This window comes from Podarcis tiliguerta (assembly GCF_965153285.1).
Source record: "Podarcis tiliguerta genome assembly, chromosome: 5".
Classification (NCBI taxonomy): domain Eukaryota; kingdom Metazoa; phylum Chordata; class Lepidosauria; order Squamata; family Lacertidae; genus Podarcis; species Podarcis tiliguerta.
In genome coordinates, this window is record NC_139538.1 from 91546460 (window position 1) to 91568064 (window position 21605).

General features: G+C 47.3%; 2 protein-coding genes across 2 annotated transcripts in view; one reads left to right on the plus strand and one right to left on the minus strand.

Moving 5' to 3' along the window:
• Positions 1–21605, minus strand: part of AKAP3 (A-kinase anchoring protein 3) — a 164938-nt gene that overhangs the window by 30192 nt on the left and 113141 nt on the right. The window lies entirely within an intron of this gene.
• LOC310678002 (potassium voltage-gated channel subfamily A member 6-like) lies at positions 12308–14730 on the plus strand (the record flags this gene model as incomplete). The annotated part of the gene is made up of 1 exon (XM_083441271.1): positions 12308–14730. One exon carries the CDS (start codon positions 12308–12310, stop codon positions 13844–13846), a length of 1539 nt encoding a protein of 512 aa, XP_083297397.1. The 3' UTR covers positions 13847–14730.

Genomic DNA, 21605 nt, shown 5'->3' on the forward strand with positions numbered 1-21605 from the left:
TTCTATCAACACCTCTGATGATCCTCCATTTATATCATTTCTTCTGCATTTCTTAAATTCATATTGCCTTTAATTCTCTTAACTAATGCCTCCCTTTTTATCCAATTATGCAATAGTTCAAATTATTCACCTCACAGAACTTCTTGCAAACCTATGAATGTAATCTGGTCATCACAATTACTTTTCAAATAATCCGTAAATTTACATCAATCTTCTGTGAATCTCTGGTCCCGCTGGTTTCGAATTCTTCCTGTTAGTTTGTCTAATTCTGCATAGTCCATCAATTTCATCCTACAATCTTCTTTCGTCGGTAGTCCTTCTTGCTTCCATTTTGGTGCCAGTAATATTCTTGCTGCCGTCATTACATATAAAAACAGTTTACAGTCCTTTCTGTTTATATCATCTGCTACAATGCCCAGTAAAATTGCTTCTGGTTTCTTAATGAATGTATATTACAACATTTTTTTCATCACATTATATATCTGTAATGGTTCTAAGGGTTGCTCGTGCGTAAGCTGGTGCCAACACCTGGCTGGGTTGCCTGAGTGAACCTTTCCTGTCCGGACAGCCACTCACCCGTGGCTGTCTCAATCGCTGGCAGAATCCGTCAGTGGGCGTTTCTTGAACTTCTTCCAGCATCAAAGTTCTTTGACGCCTAGTCGCCACCTACTCTCCCTGCGCGGAAGCCTTCTGCGCAGGGAGGGTGTGGGCATCGGAGGACCCGTGCTCTCCCCGCTGGTCCCCGGCGAGGAGTCTTGGAGCCACCTCGCCGATTCCCCCTTCTGCCCCCCTCCTCCACTGGTGCTACGTTGATTTCCTTCCCCAGAAGATGTGCTGCTTCTCTCCCTCCCGGGACGCTCTCCGGAATCCCTCTGGAGCCCTCCCTCTCCCTCTGGCTCCAATGCCAGTTCCCTGACAATATCATTTCCCAGAAGTTTTTCACCTTTTTACATTCCCACCACATAGGATAAGTCAGAGGATGATCTCAGGGTCTGGGTAGGTTCATGGATGAGGGAGGTCTTGCTCTGGCATTCAGCAACAGCAACCACAGACCTGAAGGCTGGCAGATAGGACAACTGCAGTTCCCCAGGTTGGAGAAGGGGCTGGCATATGGCACAGTCAGTAACTACCTGTGCTGTGTGCCCCATTACCCAGCCTGTTCCAACTCCCAACTCCATACCTCCTACCTTGAACTACTTGCTCTCCCCTGCTCCTCTCTTTCCAGGAACATCCTTTGCCCTTTTATTTAAAACAAAGGCAAATGAAAACCAAAATTTAAAAACACTTTTAAACAGCTGGGGCACTAAAACCAATAATAGAGCCCCCAACAGCTTGAGGGAGTGTATCCTACCCACTTCAAGGGGACATGGACGTTATCACTGTTTTAGCCTCATGGTTTCTCAAGGTTGTTGTTGTTTAGTCGTGTCCGACTCTTCGTGACCCCATGGACCAGAGCACGCCAGGCACTCCTGTCTTCCACTGCCTCCCGCAGTTTGGTCAAACTCATGCTGGTAGCTTCGAGAACACTGTCCAACCATCTCGTCCTCTGTCGTCCCCTTCTCCTTGTGCCCTCCATCTTTCCCAACATCAGGGTCTTTTCCAGGGAGTCTTTTCTTCTCATCAGATTTCCTTAAGAATGGATATGTTTGATCTTCTTGCAGTCCATGGGATTCTCAAGAGTCTCCTCCAGCATCATAATTCAAAAGCATCAATTCTTTGGCGATCAGCCTTCACTATGGTCCAGCTCTCACTTCCATACATCACTACTGGGAAAACCATGGCTTTAACTATACGGACCTTTGTTGGCAAGGTGATGTCTCTGCTTTTTAAGATGCTGTCTAGGTTTGCCTAGGTAGGTCAGGCTTAGAGATGAGACTGACTTAGCTCTCCTACTGAGCTGGGCAAGGATTTGAATCATTGCCTCAATGATCCAAGTCAAACACCATTTACACTTACTTGCATTGGCTCTCCTAAATAGAAATTGAATGCAACCTTATTTCTTCAGCAACAGATGCCCTGCTATACTATCTGAGCAGTTATTTGGATGAAGGAATTGATGGACGTTCAACACATTTGTGGATGACACCAAATGGGCGTCCTCAGAAGACGGAATCGGGATTCAATATGAGCTTAACAGGTTGTGAAACTGGGTCAGAACTAACAAATTGATTTTCAATTGGGACAACTGTAAGTTCCTGCTCTTGGGCAGGAATAATCAGATGCACAAATATAGGATAAGGGACACCTGGCCTGACAGCAGTACAGTGGTACCTCGGGTTACAGACGCTTCAGGTTACAGAGTCCGCTAACCCAGAAATAGTGCCTCGGGTTAAGAACTTTGCTTCAGGATGAGAACAGAAATCGTGCAGCAGTGGTGCAGCAGCAGCTGGAGGCCCCATTAGCTAAAGTGGTGCTTCAGGTTAAGAACAGTTTTGGGTTAAGAACGGACCTCCTGAATGAATTAAGTTCTTAACCCGAGGTACCACTATGTGTGAAAAGGATCTAACGGTCTTAGTAAACCAAAAGCTTAACCTGAGCCATCAGTGTGATGCAGCAGCAAAGAAAGTGAATTCAGTTGTAGGCTGCATTGACAGAAACACAGTGTCTAGATCAAGGGAAAAAGCAGCAGTACTCTGTTCTGCTTTGGTCTGACTGCCTGGAGTCCTGTGTCCAGTTCTTGTCACTGCCGTTTAAGAGGGACAATGACAAGCTAGAACATGTGCAGAGAAGGGTGACCAAGATGGAAAAGGGTGTGGAAATCAAGCTTATGAGGAACAGTGGTTTAGCCTGGAGATGACACCTCATTGCAGTCCATATTGGTACATCTGGTCTAAAACTGACTTGTGTTTTCTGCTCTTAACTCCAGTGAAGAGCATATGAAGAAAGAACAATGCCACCCTGAATCAGAGAATCACAGTCAAAACTTGTTTTCCTTCAGTTTTTACCCCCAAAATAAAAATCAGACTGAGTAGGAATCCTTCCGAAATTCTCTTCAAATAAATCTTCCATGGATTTGGGGAGTTCTGCGTTTCCTGGGTTTGTTTCTGACGTTTTCACCATGTTAGAAATCTGCCATTATTCTGGTTTTATCTGCTAACACATACCCAGCTCCCCCAGAGCAGGTGCTCCAGAAACCAGAACTATGACCCAGGTTCTTGGGACCCCAACCGAGAAACGGCCTCAGTTAGAAGGCCTCGGTCTTCTATTTTGGGGGTACAATAGCTATTGAAGGAGTGTCATATTATCCATAAGAAAGTTAGAGAAAACCTTGAAGGGGACTAGGGACAGAGCTGTCCAGGGCCTGTTTGAATCCCTTTTAATGTGTAATAACCTCTAGCTATTTAGCCTGGTCTTCAGTTACCTCATTTCTTGAAGCATCTACTATGGATCAAGGAGAATGAGGTCTTCAGTGTGCCTTTCCCCCATGAATCTCACACACCAATGGCAAGAGTACATGTATGTATCAGTAAAAGTTCCAAAAAGAAGATGCAGATATATGTAGAATCACATACAGAATCTCCAGTCATTTTTTCTTAACTTCTGGGATACAGTATAATCCACTGGGAGCAGTCAAGTACAACATTACCTGTTTTGCTAGAGTGGTCATGCAGGGGGTGTTGGTCCAGCCCGTCGAACTTCCTGTTCCTCCTCACCTGGAGCATCCTTTCTTGCATGTGACTGGTAGGTGGGCATGACCTTTCCAGACCTGATAAAAGGCCAAGTCCCCCAGGTTATCTCCCATATGGGGTAAACCTGTTTAAGCCTAAAGCTCTGCCTGATCATGAGTAGAAACTACTTTTTGTTACCGTATTCTTTGCTCTATAGGACGCACCGGACCATAGGTTCAGTGCGTTCAAGGTGCGTTCAAGGTGAAGGTACCCCGCTGCCCTGCAGAGGCTTTGCGCAGCTAACCCCAAGCTAGAACAGCGAGATGGAGCGCTGCGCAGCGCTCCGTCTCCCTGTTCTGGCTTTGGGCTTAGCCGCGCAGCCTGCATTTGCTCTATAGGACGCACACACATTTCCCCTTAATTTTTGGAGGGGAAAAAGTGCATCCTATAGAGCGAAAAATACAGTACTTATGAATAAGACTGTTGTGTCTTTATTCTTTTAGGAGGGATTCAAAGGGGTCTTACCAGGAGTATTAGAATATAATATAATCTGAGCAAGCCAGATTGAATTGTCTGAAGAAACTCACACGAGTTTGCAACCAGCTCTCTGCTGCGTAAGAAGGGGAATGCACTCTGCTAAGTGAAGAAACTTGCTAGCACAAGTTAGGAAGGATATTAATAATATATCCTCTCTTGCCACCCTCAGCATCCCCACAATATACACAAGAAGATGGAGGAATGGTTACTCCACAACTGCAGTGGCCATTCACTGGTTAAACGTTGCAAAGAGAAAAATATACAGTACACTTATTTTGGAACCCTCATTTACAAAGCATCTTTATTAGCCTGCAGAACTGTATGAGAACCATTCTCAATATTTCAAAGCAAACCTGGGATATGCAGTTTGCATTAAAAATGCAACAGCCCCTAGCCATTTGACATGTGCTCCTTCCATAAAAGATTAAGGGGTTTTTCTTATATAAAAAAAAAATTACACTTCCATTATGGCACAAGAATCCCTCTCTCAAAGCTCTGGGAAGGAATTACAAGAGTAATGGGATAAATTATGTAGAGCTGTATCCCAGTCATCTGACAATATCATCTGTCTCCCCATTAAGGCACAGGAGCAGGTTTATCATGGCACAAAAGTGAGACTTGTCTCAGAATCTTCACGTTGTTACCTCAACCTTGGACTAAAATAAAAATTAAATTGTAAACCAATCTGTAGCTATTTCCTCCTCTTGTCTTTGAAAGTTCGCTGAAAGCATTGGCATTCCTTACTTTGCATCCAGTTGTCATGAGTGTCTATGAAATGAGAGATGATTCTCAGAGGACTTCTGCTGCTTGCCCTTTGCGCAAATGTCATTGGACTCCAGGTTTGATCTATAAAGATGGATTTCCATGCATGGACTTCTCCACAGAGGGCTCTGTAGGTGACAGATACCTTGGGTGCTAAGCACTTGAAAGACTTGGGCCACAGTCCCCTGGAACAAATTTCCATTTGTTACTTTACATTTAGGTGAACTTTTGTAGGGGGGCTGGGGAAGACTCTGGCTCTTGCCATCAGGGCTTACTCTGAGCTATGGAGTGTCAACAGGACCCACAACAATGTACATGGGTTGGGACCTCCACAAACTGAGATAAGAGGGGGCTGCAATCTCATTGGCATTGTGCTTTAGAATCATAGAGTTGGAAGAGACCACAAGGGCCATCGAGTCCAACCCCCTGCCAAGCAGGAAACACCATCAGAGCACTCCTGACATATGGTTGTCAAGCCTCTGTTAAAGACCTCCAAAGAAGGAGACTCCACCACACTCCTTGGCAGCAAATTCCACTGTCGAACAGCTCTTACTGTCAGGAAGTTCTTCCTAATGTTTAGGTGGAATCTTCTTTCTTGTAGTTTGGATCCATTGCTCCGTGTCCGCTTCTCTGTGCGCCCAGTTGCCCTGTAAACAAAGGCTTTTTAAAAAGCTGCTATTTCACTGCATTCACACAGTCAGGATAATGTATTATTTAACTCTATTATTGTTTCCCCAGCTACTTGCTCTCACTGAAAGCTTCTCTGACACTATTGCTACTGTTCTCTGTTGAAAGCCCCTCTTCCCACAAACCACACCCCAAAGGCTGCTGCAGCAGCGTTGGCCTTCTTGCCAAATTCTGCCACTTTTAGACTCCACCCCCTGCCAAACTCAGGGGCCAGGGAACTTGGACTCATAAAATTGTATGGATAGAAGGAGTCATTCTAGTCCAATCCCCTACAATGCAGGAATCCACCATACAGGCCAAGCCTGGCCTGCCAGGTGTCCAATATGGTCTGCAAGGCCTTTTCCCTCAAACCATACCCACCTCACCTCTGACATCATATGTGACATCAGTTCTGGGGTGTTATGTACTGAGTTGAATAGGATCCAAAAGGCAGCAGTCTGATTGGTCCTAGAACAATAGGATTCAGAATGCAGCAGTCTGATTGGTCCTAGAACAATAGGGTCCAGAATGCAGCAGTCTGATTGGTCCTAGAACAATAGGGTCCAGAATGCAGCAGTCTGATTGGTCCTAGAACAATAGGGTCCAGAATGCAGCAGTCTGATTGGTCCTAGAACAACGCAGAAGTATGATTGGTCCGCAGGAGCCACCCAATCCAGCTCCAGGTGGAAGTGAATCCGCAACCTGATTGGCCGACAGGAGAATCCGAGAATTAGCCAATCACGTGTGGCCCATTGTGTAAATAATGTATATAAAGTAGATATTTTGGGGAAACTTTCATTCCTCACTACTATGAGCTGAATAAAGAGCATGAAATCCACACTCAACTCCGAGTATATTTCACAGGGCAAGTACTGCTGTGGCTTCAAGGGAACAACTGGGAACTGAAAATGAGCTCCTGATTATTCCTTTGCTGGGGCCCATCAGCTGATAGTTGGGGAGGGTGGGACTAGCTCTGGGAGGGGGAAGCACACTGTTCCTTGAACCTCTGATTTTCAAAGGCTTAAAGAGCAGCTTGGAACCTCTGGAAACTGGAGATTCAAAGAGCAGCGTGGAGTATGTTTCGCCTGGAGAAGAGGAGACTCTTCAATCCTGATTCTATGGCACTATGATGTCACAGAGACAATATGTGATTGACAGTTGGGCATGCCCACCCATGTGTCAAATTTGGCTCTCCGCCAACTAGAAAAGTTTGTCCACTACTTGGGATTTGTAAGGTAATTAAATTTTGGGGGGGAAATGATATATAACGAATTGAATGTTCCATTTAACATTTGTTAAAAAACCTGAAGCATTTTTATTAGGGATTGTAGGGAAAGATCTGCCAAAAAAGCTGAAAAACATCTTCATGTATGCGACAACGGCCGCGAGAGTTTTAATAGCACAAGGATGGAAGACTGAAGAAACCCCAACTAAAGAATCACGGCAAGAAAAATTGATGGACTATGCAGAACTGGCAAAACTGACACACAAGCTACGGGACAAGGATAACTGTGACTTTAAAGATGAATGGGAACCCTTTACAAAGTATTTGAAGATGCAACAAAGCGAACTGGACTCCTTAGCTGGTTTTGAATAAAAATTCACACACTTTTTATTGATAATTATTACTTAAATAGTTTGAGGATCTATACAACTGTGTAACATGCAGAAAACAGCATTTTTAGAGAAATCAAAGACTGGACCTGAGGGACGTCGGGGGTGGGTGGGTTCTGTGGGGGGAGGGAGGGGGAGGGAGGAAAAATGGGGGGAAATAAGGATGATATGTTTCTGGATAATATGTTTTCTTTTAATTTTGAATAAAAAAGTAATAAAAAAAAGAGTTTGTCCACCACTGATGCATAACATGTATCTATGTTTCTGCCCTAGCTTGATCGCCAGGCTCTCTTTCAAACTCCATTTAAGACATAGAGTCATAGATAGCAGTGGCATAGCGTGGGGGGTGCTGGGGGGGCCGGCCGCACCAGGCGCAACATCTGGGGGGGGGGTGCTCGCAGTCGCAGCTCTCTGCCCCTACCTGGCTCACTCACTCTCTCTCACTGCAGTGCTGGCTGTGTGAATCCGATCCGAGCCGCTGGGTCGCCGCCCACTGTGGAGGGGAGGGTGCCAGGCGTGTGGTGCGGTGCGGAGAGAGAGCGAGGGACTATCTGGGGGAGGGACAGTGCAGCGGGGGGGGGGCGCAAATTACTTGCCTTGCCCCGGGTTAGGGGGCGCAAATTACTTGCCTTGCCCCGGGTGCTGACAACCCACGCTACGCCACTGATAGATAGAATTGAAGAGTTGGAAGTGACACCAAGGATCATCTAGTCCAACCCAATCTTAATTAAAGCATCCATGACAGATGGCCATCCAGCCTCTGTTTTAAAAACCTCTCCTGGGGCAGAGTTCACAACCTCCCGAGTGGTCGGTTCCACTGTTGAACTGCTCTTATGGTCAAAAAGTTCTTCCTGATGTTTCGTCAGAATCTCCTTTCTTGTGACTTGAAACCATTGGTTTGCGTCCTGCCCTCTGGAGCAGGAGAAAACAACCTTGCCCCATCTTCCATATGACAGCCCTTGAGATAATTGAAGATGGGTAATAATAATAATAATAATAATAATAATAATAATAATAATTTATTATTTGTACCCCGCCCATCTGGCTGGGTTTCACCAGCCACTCTGGGCGGCTTCCAACAAAGATGAAAAATACACTAAAATGTCACATATTAAAAACTTCCCTGATGCCTTCAGATGTCTTCTGAATGTCAGGTAGTTGTTTATCGCTTTGACATCTGATGGGAGGGCGTTCCACAGGGCGGGCGCCACTACCGAGAAGGCCCTCTGCCTGGTTCCCTGTAACTTGGCCTCTCGCAGTGAGGGAACCACCAGAAGGCCCTCGGAGCTGGACCTCAGTGTCCGGGCAGAACGATGGGGGTGGAGACGCTCCTTCACATATACTGGACCGAGGCCATTTAGGGCTTTAAAGGTCAGCACCAACACTTTGAATTGTGCTCGGAAACGTATTGGGTAGCATATGTCCTCCCAGTCTCCTCAAACCCAGGCTAAACACACCCAGCTCCTTCAATTGTTCCTCATAAGGCTTGGTTTCCAAACCCTTGGCTATCTTGAATGCCCTCGAGGGCACAAGGAGAAGGGGACAACAGAGGACGAGATGGTTGGACAGTGTTCTCGAAGCTACCAGCATGAGTTTGACCAAACTGCGGGAGGCAGTGGAAGACAGAAGTGCCTGGCGTGCTCTGGTTCATGGGATCACAAAGAGGCGGACACGACTAAACGACTAAACAACAACAACAACAAGAACAACAACGCATGTTCCAGCTTGTCAATATCCTTCTTAAACTGTGGCACCCAGAACTGGCCACAGTATTCTAGGTGTGGTCTGACCAAGGCAGAATACAATGTTGCTATTACTCCTCTTGATCCGAACACTATACAGTCATATCTCCGGTTGCGAATGTGATCCGTGTGGAAGGCACTTTCGCAGCCTGCAGAGTTCATAGCCTGAAGCTACGAACTGAAGTCTGCACACATACATGACGTGATTCGGTGCTTCTGCGCATGATGTCATTTTGTGCTTCTGCGCATGCGCCGAAACCCATTCTGGTACTTCTGGGTTCGGCGCGGTCTGCAACCCAAAAACATGCAACCCTCAGCATTCGTAACCCGAGGTATGGCTGTACTTCTGTTGATGCAACCTAGCCTAGCATTAGCTTTTTTTGCTGCTGCATCACACTGATGACTCATATTAAGCTTGTGGTCCCCAAGACCCCTAGATCCTTTTCACATGTACTGCTAGCAAGCCAGATGACCCCCATCTTATATTTGTGCATCTGGTTTTTCCTGCCTAGTGCAGAACCTTTCTTTTGTCCCAACAGTAATTAATTTTGTTAATTTGTTAAGGTCAACTTGAATCCCGATTCTGTCTTCTACGGCTTTAGCTACTATGTTGAGAATCCCTTCACTCAGCTGTCTCCAGCCCCTCTCCATAATTTCCTCTTTCAGTCTTCAGCTTTGGACGGACTCCCCCCACACTCTTGATCTTGGCTTCATCAAGAGCTCAGCCATCTCTGACCTCTAATGCAGAATTTTCTGTCTGGTAAATGCCTCCTCTCCTTCAACAAGGAACATCATTCATGTACAGAACATTTCCACTTCATGCTCATTCTGTGACCTGCATCCCGTTGATCTAGTAGCATTCTCTGAATCATTACCCGCTCTGCTATCACCTTCTGCCTTTAATTCACATTCAACCCCTTGACATATTTGTCCTCCTATTCCAATGACATATTCAGCCCTCTTGTCTCCAGCTATGGCTCAGTCTCTTTACAGAAGACTGAGTATCTCTAACCATGCCCTCTGGAGGAGAAAAAGGCTATGTACAAATTACTGGTTTAAAATGCTTCAAGGTCATTTCCCGCTGCTGAATATCAACTCCGTTTTTTACATTGGTGTACACACCAGAGAGGGAGCAGGGGAATTTTCACCCAATGCGCATTAATTACCTGATTTGTTTCCCCACACAGAACTCCCTTCAGTGAAGGGGTCATCTGCAAAACAGCACAACTGTGGCTTACCTGCGCAAACTGGATGGAAGCTGGTTTGAAGGCAAATGCTCCAAACAACAGCATTTCTCAAGAAACTACAGGGTATATACGAATCGTGGCTAATGTCATGTGTAGTCTGCTTTGCACAGCAACAATGGGAACATACCAGAGACAGAGCAAGTGGCTCTGTAATGTGTGTACAAAGCCCAACAAAAGAGTTGACTGATTTTGTCCGGTATAAAATCATCTCTATGTCTGGCATGTTTTTGGCTAAAGAAACACATTGTTTCTTCCTGAACCACATCAAGCCAGGGCATCTTCAGTGTGATGTCCTGCTAAGCCCTGCCCCCTCGCTCCTCTCATCTCTGCTCAAGACTCCTCACTCTTTAAAGATAAAGTGACCCTTGACCAGTAGGTCCAGTCGTGGCCGACTCTGGGGTTGTGGCGCTCATCTCGCTTTATTGGCCGAGGGAGCCGGCGTACAGCTTCTGGGTCATGTGGCCAGCATGACCAAGCCACTTCTGGCGAACCAGAGCAGCGCACGGAAACGCCGTTTACCTTCCCACTGAAGTGGTACCTATTTATCTACTTGCACTTTGACATGCTTTTGAACTGATAGGTTGGCAGGAGCAGGGACTGAGCAACGGGAGCTCACCCTGTCACGGGGATTCAAACCGCTAACCTTCTGATCGGCAAGTCCTAGCCTGTGTGGTTTAACCCACAGCGCCACCCATGTCCCCCTTAGTTAGCTTCAATTTAATACTTGCCCTCCTGTCTCTGCTTCTCTCGCTCTCCCTTTATCTCCTTCCCCACCTACTTTCAGATCACTGGGTCCAGCCCTTACATCTGCCCCTCACAGAAGAGGAGATGGGTAACCTGTGGTCTTCCAGATGTTGGACATCAGCCCCAGGCAGCAGAGCCAACGGTCAGTGATGATGGTTGTAGGACAACATCTGAAGGTTCTCCCAGCCTGACCTAGAGTGAAAAGGCAGGTGGACAAAGAAACAAAAGCAGTCCCTGCTTCTTTTTGAGCCACCTCCAAGGTGCCCTCATTTGCCCTGTTCCTGCAAGCCGTGAAGCAGCAAGGGAGGGGGCTAGCAAAGGTTGCCAGGCGCCACTTCCATCACTCAGGTGGGCAAATGCCTCCTCTTTGCAAACCTCCTCCCACAGACATGAGGAGAGGAGGAGGAAATGTAAGCCTCAGAAATGAAGGGCATGAGCATGCACAGAGTGCACCGGCTGCCTCACCAGTGAGGAGCCTCTGTTTGCATTTAGTAAGGTCATTTGGCAACTGGTAGCCTTTGCACAAACAGCTCCTCTTACAATCGCCTCGCCAAGTACAAACTTAGTTGGTCTCTAAGGTGCTACTGGGAGGAATTTTTTAATTTTGTTTTGACTACGGCAGGCCAACACGGCTACCTACCTGTAAATACAAATTCACGTGTATGTGTGTGCACACGCGACAAATTCCAGAGGGGTCATCCCGTTAGGCTGCGATAGACGGTAATGGATTGCTTTAAAGTCACTTTCAGCACCAGATGAAACAAAAAAATCGGCCCCTACCGCCCCGCCCCGTCCTGTATTTTGCCAGAACAAAGGGAGCGACGCTGCCCAGCAGTGGCGTAGCGTGGGTTGTCAGCACCCGGGGCAAGTCAAGTAATTTGTACCCCCTAACCCGTGGATTTGCGCCCCCTAACCCTAACCCCCAGATGTTGCGCCCGGTGCGGCCGCCCCCCCCTGCACCCCCCACGCTACGCCACTGCTGCCCAGCTCTCACCTGCGTTGCCTGGTCCAGAGGGAGAGAGCGGGGAGATCGGGTGATCCTGGTCCGGGGTCCGAATAGATGGCCTCCTGGCGCCTCCGCCTGTGGGCGCGCGGAAGGAAGCGGGCAGCGCAAAGGCGCGCGGAGTGCCGCCGGTCCGACGGAGGAGAGCGGCGGGGAGGAGCAGCGGGAGGAGGAGCCGAAGAAGCGCCGGCGGGGAGCGAGGAGCTAGCCAGCGCCAGACGCGCCCGGAGCCCGCCAGCAGCAACAGGAGGAGCGGAGCCGCGAAGGGGCGAGGCATCCTTGGGAGGCGCGCGAAGGTAGGAGGCGGGCGGAGCCCCGACGGGGCGGCCGGGCGGGCGGAGAGCGAGCCCGGCGGGCGCAGCGAGGGCGCTCGGTGGGGCTGCGATGGCGGGGCCGGAGGACGCGCCCTGGGGAGCCCCCGGCCGCGCGGAGGAGGCGGCGCCGCCCTCCTCCCCGGAGGCGCCGGGCGTCGGGGGCGAGCGGCTGGTGCTGAACGTGTCCGGGCTGCGCTTCGAGACGCTGCCGCGCACGCTGGCCGCCTTCCCGGACACGCTGCTGGGCGACCCCCGGCGCCGCGCGCGCTTCTTCGACCCGCTGCGCAACGAGTACTTCTTCGACCGCAGCCGGAGCAGCTTCGACGCCGTGCTGCACTACTACCAGTCGGGGGGCAGGCTGCGCCGGCCCGCGCACGTGCCCCTCGACCTCTTCGTGGAGGAGCTGCGCTTCTACCAGCTGGGCGAGGAGGCCATCGGCGCCTTCCGCGAGGACGAGGGCTTCATCGCCGAGGACGAGAAGCCGCTGCCCTCCAAGCCCTTCCAGCGCCAGCTGTGGCTCCTCTTCGAGTACCCGGAGAGCTCGGGGCCCGCGCGGGGCATCGCCATCGTCTCCGTGCTGGTCATCCTCATCTCCATCGTCATCTTCTGCCTGGAGACCTTGCCCGAGTTCCGCCTGGAGAGCAAGGGCGGCAGCTACGGAGAGGAGCCCCCCCGGGACCTGCTGCCAGAGGACGACTTGCTTTCCTTGCAGCCCGACGGAGGGACCCCCTCGCCCGTGCGCCCGCCGTCGAGCGCTCGCCCCTTCTTCACCGACCCCTTCTTCCTCATCGAGACGCTCTGCATCATCTGGTTCTCCTTCGAGCTGCTGGTGCGCTTCTTCGCCTGCCCCAGCAAGCCCGAGTTCTCCAGGAACATCATGAACATCATTGACATTGTGGCCATCATCCCCTACTTCATCACGCTGGGGACGGAGCTGGCTCAGGAGCAGCAGAAGAAGGAGCAGCCGCAGGGCAGCAGCAACGGAGGCCAGCAGCAAGCCATGTCCTTGGCCATCTTGAGAGTCATCCGCCTGGTCAGGGTCTTCCGCATCTTCAAGCTCTCCAGGCACTCCAAGGGGCTGCAGATCTTGGGGAAGACCCTGCAAGCCAGCATGAGGGAGCTGGGCCTCCTCATCTTCTTCCTTTTCATCGGCGTGATCCTCTTCTCCAGCGCCGTGTATTTTGCTGAGACCGATGACCCGGATTCTTTGTTCACTAGCATCCCAGATGCTTTCTGGTGGGCAGTAGTGTCAATGACCACGGTGGGCTATGGAGACATGTACCCAATGACAATTGGGGGCAAGATTGTGGGGTCGTTGTGCGCCATTGCCGGCGTGCTGACCATCGCCCTTCCTGTGCCTGTCATCGTCTCCAACTTCAACTACTTCTACCACCGAGAAACTGACCAGGAGGAGCAGTCCCGCTATACTCACGTCACTTGCGGACAGCAGCAGTCTCCTTCTTCGGAGCCCAATAAAGGTGACAGCAGCCAGACACTCAGTAAATCAGACTTCCTGGAGGCGGAAGATTTAGAATCTGCAAAATACTCCAACTTTATTCCAACCAGCAACCACGCCTGTAAAGAGAACAAGTTGTTGACAGAGGTGTGATCACTTCCGTCGCCCTCAGTTGAACCTGCTGGCTTCAAGCTGTGTAGACGAAAACTGCAGCTGATCATCTTCGCATTGGAGAAGAAGAATGACAACACTTGTTTGTCTGAATGGAAATGATTTGTGCTCCTTGGAATAAAAACTGCTGTGTTTTGGACACCGACTCCCTCATTTATGTTGCTTCATTGACTTCTGTCATAAGTTGCTTAATTTCCTTCTCCAATCACGGGGCGTTACCTGTTGTGTATCCGTTATTTATTTATTTTTCTGGGGGGTGGAGAAGATTTTCTTCCAGCGGTTGCCTGCGGATGGGTCTTATGATCTTATCTACTCACAGAAGCAAAAGCAATATGCCACATCAAGTTTGCAATTAGGCTAGGAATTGCTACGCCCTCCAGTTCCACTGCCAGCCTTACATTTCTTACAGCCACATCAGCCCTAACCACTGGCTAATGCCTTTGAGTAACGGAAGCCGTCGTCCAGAATTGCAGCCTGCAATTTCACAAATTTTCCTTTGTATTCATGTTGTGTCCTGTTGTGCTTGTTTGTGAATACACACAGCTCCGAGAAGCTAATATATTTGCGATGAAAGTCTATGATCAACCATGCTTGCTCTAAAAATAGGAGGAGCTCATGATATTTTTGCTGATTTCCCTGAAGGTTAATTTTGCAAGCTGCCCTTCCTTGCCTTCCCTTAGGCTGGAGTAGCTGGAATTTTGCTTCCAGGGGCTGCCAACACCATTCAGTCTGCTGGGACAGGCCTGTGAGAAAGACGGGATGAAAAGGAGCACCGTAGGTCTTGAGTTTAAAAGTTTAACAGGTGCACACTGAAAGATATTAGTGGTGCATCTGTTAAAACTTTAAAACCCATTTCATTCCCCCCCCCCCAAAAAAAAACATGGTTGGAGACTAGATGATTCTTTTCTAGTAGAAAAGAAAAAAAGTAAAGTAATTGGAATGCAATGTACATGGAATTCTCTCTGTTAGTGGTTGTATGCAGTATGTTGGAACAGGAGGAAAAACATAACGCAAATAAAAAGAGGGCTGGCAGTGGGTTTTCTACACACCATTCAGATGTTCTGACAGGTACAAATGAATGCAGTGTGTTTGTGTGACAGTGATTGCCGTAGCAAGCTCTGCCCCGGACTTAAGCACATTCATTTTAAAGTCTGGAAATGTTCCTGTGTATACAAGTGTTCCCAAAGGGAGCTTTCTCTAATTGCCCGAGAATCCTGCTTTTGTGTTGTATGCATGGAGGAAGGGGCTTATAATGGATGCAAGTAGGCCTGTTGCGGCGATGCCCCTCCTTTCCTTCACTGTGCCAAAGTGCTAATAGCCTGTCAGCAAACTGAGTGCCGGCATGCATTATCAGTCTTGCCCTTTCTGACATGCTTCCAGTAGACTGTCCATCTTTAAAAAAAACCCCACCATTTTAGCAGCACATGTATCTTTTTGAAAATGCATGTGCCATACATGTGTTCCTGAGAGAGCCAAGGGTTTCAGTGCTTCGGTGGAGCATACATTCATGTGCCGAGTGCGCATTCGGGGGGAAGTCCAGGTGGTTTGCTGGCAAACGACCCCAACAAAAATGAGTGTATGAGTGAAAGAGGTGACGGGAAAACACCATAAATAATGCATTGTGTAGTATTCCATTAAGATAAGTAATATGCAAAACAGTTTACATAATTTAACGACGCGAGAGAGGTTTTGCAGCTCATCACTGAGATGAGCACTAGAACACTGGAAAAGGTTATTTTGAAAATCATAGAATTATAGGGTTGGAAGGGACCCCGAGGGTCATCTAGTCCAGCCCCCTTTAATGCAGGAATCTCAACTAAAGCATCCATGACAGATGGCCATCCAACCTCTGCTTAAAAACCTCCAAGGAAGGAGAGTCCACCATCTCCCAAGGGAGTCTGTTCCACTGCCAACCAGCTCTTGCTGTCAGAAAGTTTTCCCAGATGTTTAGACGGAATCTCCTTTCTTGTAATTTGAAGCCATTGGTTCGAGTCCTACCCTCCAGAGCAGGAGAAAACAAGCTTCCCCCATCTTCCCTGTAGCTATCTGAAGACGGCTATCGCATCTCCTGTGTCTGTTTTTGAGGAAGCTACCCAGAACTGACTGATGCTGAAAAATTCATGGGTTTGGAAGAAGAATCTACCTTGAGAGATTGAGACAAAGCAGAAAAAACTGAGTAGATTCCTGCCAGTGTTGCTTGAGGTCTAAGGTGGTTTAGCAGAGGACAAAATTGAACCCTATACCATCCTATTCTTATTTATGAAAATATGTATATTACCACTATATCATAAAAAATACCAAAGTGGTTTATAACAGTATCTATCTATAATAAACACGAATGCAAATTTAAAATCAGAAACAAATGTAAAGTTCTATTCTTTAGGAAAAAATAATCAGATGCACACATATAAGGCAGGGGACACCCGACTTGCCACTCGTACATGTAAAAAGCATTGAGGGGCCTTAGTAGGCAAAAAACTTCACGAGTCAACAGTGTGATGCAGCAGCAAAAAGCTAAAGCTAGGCTAGGCTGCAAATCAAGGGAAGTAATGTTGTTGTTGTTTAGTCGTTCAGTCGTGTCCGACTCTTCGTGACCCCATGGAGCAGAGCACGCCATGCACTCCTGTCTTCCACTGCCACCTGCAGTTTGGTCAGATTCATGTTTGTAGCCTCGAGAATACTGTCTAACCATCTCGTCCTCTGTCGTCCCCTTCTCCTTGTGCCCTCCATCTTTCCCAACATCAGGGTCTTTTCCAGGGAGTCTTCTCTTCTCAGGAGGTGGCCAAAGTATTGGAGCCTCAGCTTTACGATCTGTTCTTCCAGTGAGCACTCGGGGCTGATTTCCTTAAGAATGGATGCGTTTGATCTTCTTGCAGTCCATGGGACTCTCAAGAGTCTCCTCCAGCACCATAATTCAAGTAATAGTTCTACTCTATTCTGGCTTAGCAGATGAGCAATAGCAAAGCCTTTTTGCACTGGCTGGAACTTCCGAACCAGGCCCACAGTGAAAACATTGCAGTAGTCCTTCTTCTATTTAGATTTAGGTCTATTTATTAATTGTATTGACAATGAGATAAGAATATAGATTTAAAGTATGGATTGCGGACCAAACTATTTTTATTATTATCAAGACAGGAGTCCCTCTTTTTCTGTCTCTCTTTCTGTGAGTATGTGTGAGCAAGTTGCAGCCCCTCTGAGGCTGCAGTTCTGTTCAAGAGATGAAAACGTCACAGCTCTAGTTACCTCCGGGAAAACTTCCTGTTCTGTAAGTGAATATTTAAAAATATATATTTTGAAATATTTTTAGGAAAATCAGTTTTGAGAGGGGAGCGATGGGTGTAGCGGGGGTGCCGTCTAGGAGTGTTTTTTTGGGGGGGGGCCAAAGGCCCTTCAAAATTTCAAAGGAGGGGGCAGAGGCCCTCAAAAACTCAGTGGTGGTTGTGTGTTCACACAGTGTGACATGCGCACCTCACTCACTTTGCGCTGCATGCATGCATGCCATGAGCATGTTGTGTGGCGTGTACACATGACCTCAGCGTGTTGTATGATGTGTGAACACTATATGGCCCTGGCCCCCTTAATCACGGGGCCAAGCCAGTGAACTTGGAGTGTAGAAGTATCTGAGGTGGGGGCGTTTAACCCTCTCTCCACCACTTGCCACCACACTATTTTGTTATGGATCATTTGTTGTTGTTTAGTCGTTTAGTCATGTCCGACTCTTCGTGACCCCCTGGACCAGCGCACACCAGGCACTTCTGTCTTCCACTGCCTCCCGCAGTTTGGTCAAACTCATGTTTGTAGCTTCGAGAACACTGTCCAACCATCTCGTCCTCTGTCGTCCCCTTCTCCTTGCGCCCTCCATCTTTCCCAACATCAGGGTCTTTTCCAGGGAGTCTTCTCTTCTCATGAGGTGGCCAAAGTACTGGAGCCTTAGCTTCAGGATCTGTCCTTCCAGTGAGCACTCAGGGCTGATTTCCTTCAGAATGGATAGGTTTGATCTTCTTGCAGTCCATGGGACTCTCAAGAGCCTCCTCCAGCACCAGAATTCAAAAGCATCAATTCTTCGGCAATCAGCCTTCTTTATGGTCCAGCTCTCACTTCCATACATCACTACTGGATGGATCATGATACTAGTCCACATTTCCATGGGCACGTTGTTTTTGGATCTTGTTGTCCTTGCAGTGGCACAGCACGCAGAGGATGGAAAACAAGGAACTCTGTCAGAAAAATATCCCAGGAATTTTGGAAGAAGTCTTCTAGGTGATTTTTATAAGAGTGTCAGGGTTATCAGGGGGAAACAGAGGCCTAACAAAATGTAATCTTGCTTTCATTGAAGCCAGATAGGAACGTGATGGATCTAGTTTGCATCCTTGTGTGTCTGTACCTTTGGATCAAACTAGACATTCTGCTGCAAATAGGAACCATCTGTCTGGCTCTTCCTTTTTAATTTCTGGAAATTGTACCCTCTCCCGCACCCCAACATCAACAACCAATGGCTGGGGACTATTCCTTAGGAATATTCCAGGTATCATAATTTTTTGCTTTGATGGGAAATACTTGAATAAATTGACTGTTTGCTTGGGGAGCTAAGACAAAACATGCCATCAGTATTTTATCTAATATATCCATTAAGAAGTAAACCTCTCCCCACTTTCCAGTGTTCTGCCCCAAGAATGCAAAAGCACTGGGATATGCCCCAGAGACCCCACCTTTTTAAATCAACATAATTTTTTCTATTAAAGTATTTTTAAAAAACAAACAAACAAACAAACAAACCAGAATTAACATAGCATGTTGTATTTAGACGTTTTCTGTTTCACGCTGACTTAAAATAGCTTCCACTCCATTTTACCTGATACCTCCAGTCATTAAAAATAACCTGGCTCTGGTGCTGGCATTTGTGCCAATGTGACTTTCAGGCGAAACAGGTCTGAGGATTGCTGTGAGCAGCCTCTGTTGATGACCAGCTTGCCAGTAAGACAGCACATCTCCCACTGCCCTGGGTGTTAGGAAAACATGGCCTAAGAATTCCTAGTTCCCATGGAGCTGGTGGGATCTGAAGTCCTTTCCAAAATACCCTGACCCAAAGTGTCTTTTTAGCTGCCTGCCAGACAGAGTACAGCCTTGTGAAATGTCTGTGGAAAGAAAACATCTTCAGGGACCTGTTTCCATAACAACCTCCCAGACTTATTTTCCATACCTTGCTAACTCTGGCTTCCAAGCAAGGAAAGGGCTGGCTAAACATTCCAGCTTCCAGAACCAAACTACTTTTAACTACTCCAAAGAGGTTGTGATAGATAAAAATAATTTCTGCCCTGTTTCTTCCTTTTATGTGCACCAAGAAACTAATCTTGAGCACAGTTACCTGGGAGCGAGGCCTTTTGAGTTCAATAGGCTGTATCTCTGCATGGGCATTCAGGACTGCAGCAGAAAGTTATCCTGTTTTTGAAATCAAATCCAGACCAGTGCAATGGGAGCTTGAGCAAGGAAACTTTCAGCTGGTGTATGTTCTAGAAAACTGTTTGAGGCTGATCCAGATTTCCTTTTGCGCCGCAATTCTCAGACACAGATCCGTGCTTTAAAGCTATATGTCTGAGTGGTGGGTTTTTTTTGGTCCCTGTGCTTTCCCCATGAAAACCTGCATTTTACCACTGAATCGGAGCACACAGCAATTCATAGAAAACCTGACTGCTGTTTGCTCTGATTCAGCTGCAAAAGACGGATTTTCCCAGAGAAAGCGCAGGGACAGGGAAAAGGAAAGAACACTCAGGCACAGAGCTTTAAAAACCTGGACTTGTGCCTAAAAGCGCAAAGGGAAGCCTGGACCAGCCTGTAGTTTTATTGCAATTTGAGATTAAGTTGCTTTAGAACATTTAAAGGCACGATTTGAAATACAGAACGGAATTCAAATTGGGGTTGAATAAATTTATCTTGCATCACAAAGGTTTGGCTGGTGGTCATGTGAACAGCAGCATGTGCTGTTGTGATTCAAGAGGCCATAAAATGTGAAAAGGTACGCAACAGACATTTTACATTGAATGAATGTACAAGTTATTTCATTTATTTCAGCAGGGGAATAATTTTGTCACTGATTTCCAGGTGCTGTATCTGTGGGCTCTTCTAAATGTAGACAATGTAGCAGCATCCCACCATTGCTGTTCTGTTTTAAGCAAGAAGTGTAATAGTTACTCTGCTTGCAGACAGATGAGGCCAGGTGATGAGTCCTTGTGCTAGCTGCTGGAGGGAAGACAACTCTGTGTGCACGAAGGGTTAAAATCTTCCCCTCTCTCTCTCTCTCTCTCTCTCTTTCTCTCTCTCTCTGTTTTTGTCTCTGCCTCTGCTGTATTCCTCTGTTGTTTTCCTGATCATAATTTCCCCCGCCTTCAATTTAGGGAAGCAAAAACAGGGGAACGGTATAAAGCAGGCATAGACAAACTCGGCCCTCCAGATATTTTGGGACTACAATTCCCATCATCCCTGACCACCTGTTAGCTAGGGATGATGGGAGTTGTAGTCCCAAAACATTTGGCAGGCCGAGTTTGCCTACGCCTAGTACAAAGGCAATGTTCTTTGAAAGAGAAGAGTTACAGTTGATTCCTAGAGCGGATTGTTTTGTGCAGACACCCTGTAAATAGTCAACATATAAAGTGTAGCTATTCCACAATAATAATAATGCCTGATGTGAGAGCAACCTGTATCTAGTGTTCATATACACTCTATACGCTTAAACTGGTTAGGAACATAGTAAAGTTCCTTATATCCAGTCAAAATAATCGGGGGGAATAAAAAGTTTATGCATTTTAGAATGAAACGAGGAATTGGTCTATAGTCCACAGTTCTCCTGGAATCTTCCTTGCATACAGCAGTTATCACAAGTCAGTTTCCCAAAGATCTCCATGTGTCTGAGGTGGTGTAAAATCGTGTCTTTGTTGGATCAATAAAACAATACCAAGTAGCCACAAATTTGTCTTTTTCTAGTTCTCTCTTCATGACTCTTCATTTGTAGGTTACTTTTTCAGTTTGCGTTATATTCCAGGTTTCTAAGGAGTTCAAGGATGATGTTTTCCAATCCTTGGCCAGTGTCAGTTTGAACAGTACAGGTCCATAACCTGCTGGGCCCATAACCTGTTGTTGGGATACTGCCAGGGAGACAAAGTCCATCATGACTCCACGTCTTCTCCGGACGTCCATCGATCTCCCATAGACACGCAGTATCAGCAATTAGCGACACAAGCTCCAGAAATAGCTTCCGACATTCCAGAGCCGATGCATGCTCTATCAGCAGATAATGCGCAGCGAAAGATGCACCCAGGAGAGCATTATTTACAAGTTTATTTCTGCGTTGATCAGAACAAAGAAAAACATGACTGCCTGCTTCAGAGTTCCGGCAGAGAGAGAAACGAAAGCAAAGACACAACAGAAACAGCCTGTGAAACAGGAAATGCGCAGCCTGTGACACAAACATCCTGCTCCCTTTTAAGGTGGAACGGAAATATCCTAACATAAACATCACTTTTTGTGCTGAACTATGATTTTGTGATACCCTGGTGTCTGATTTCCCCCTCTTTCTCAATCAGGTCCACATTTCTCCCACAACAGCCCAACTCTTAACTATATTGAAAATGCAAGTCCATTTATTTCCATGGCATTTACAGGGATCGGTCAAACTCTGATTCAAAAGCAAAGGCGTGGCAGGTTTGGGACACGTGAGTACAGAGAGTTCTGGGGGGCTCAAAAAGGG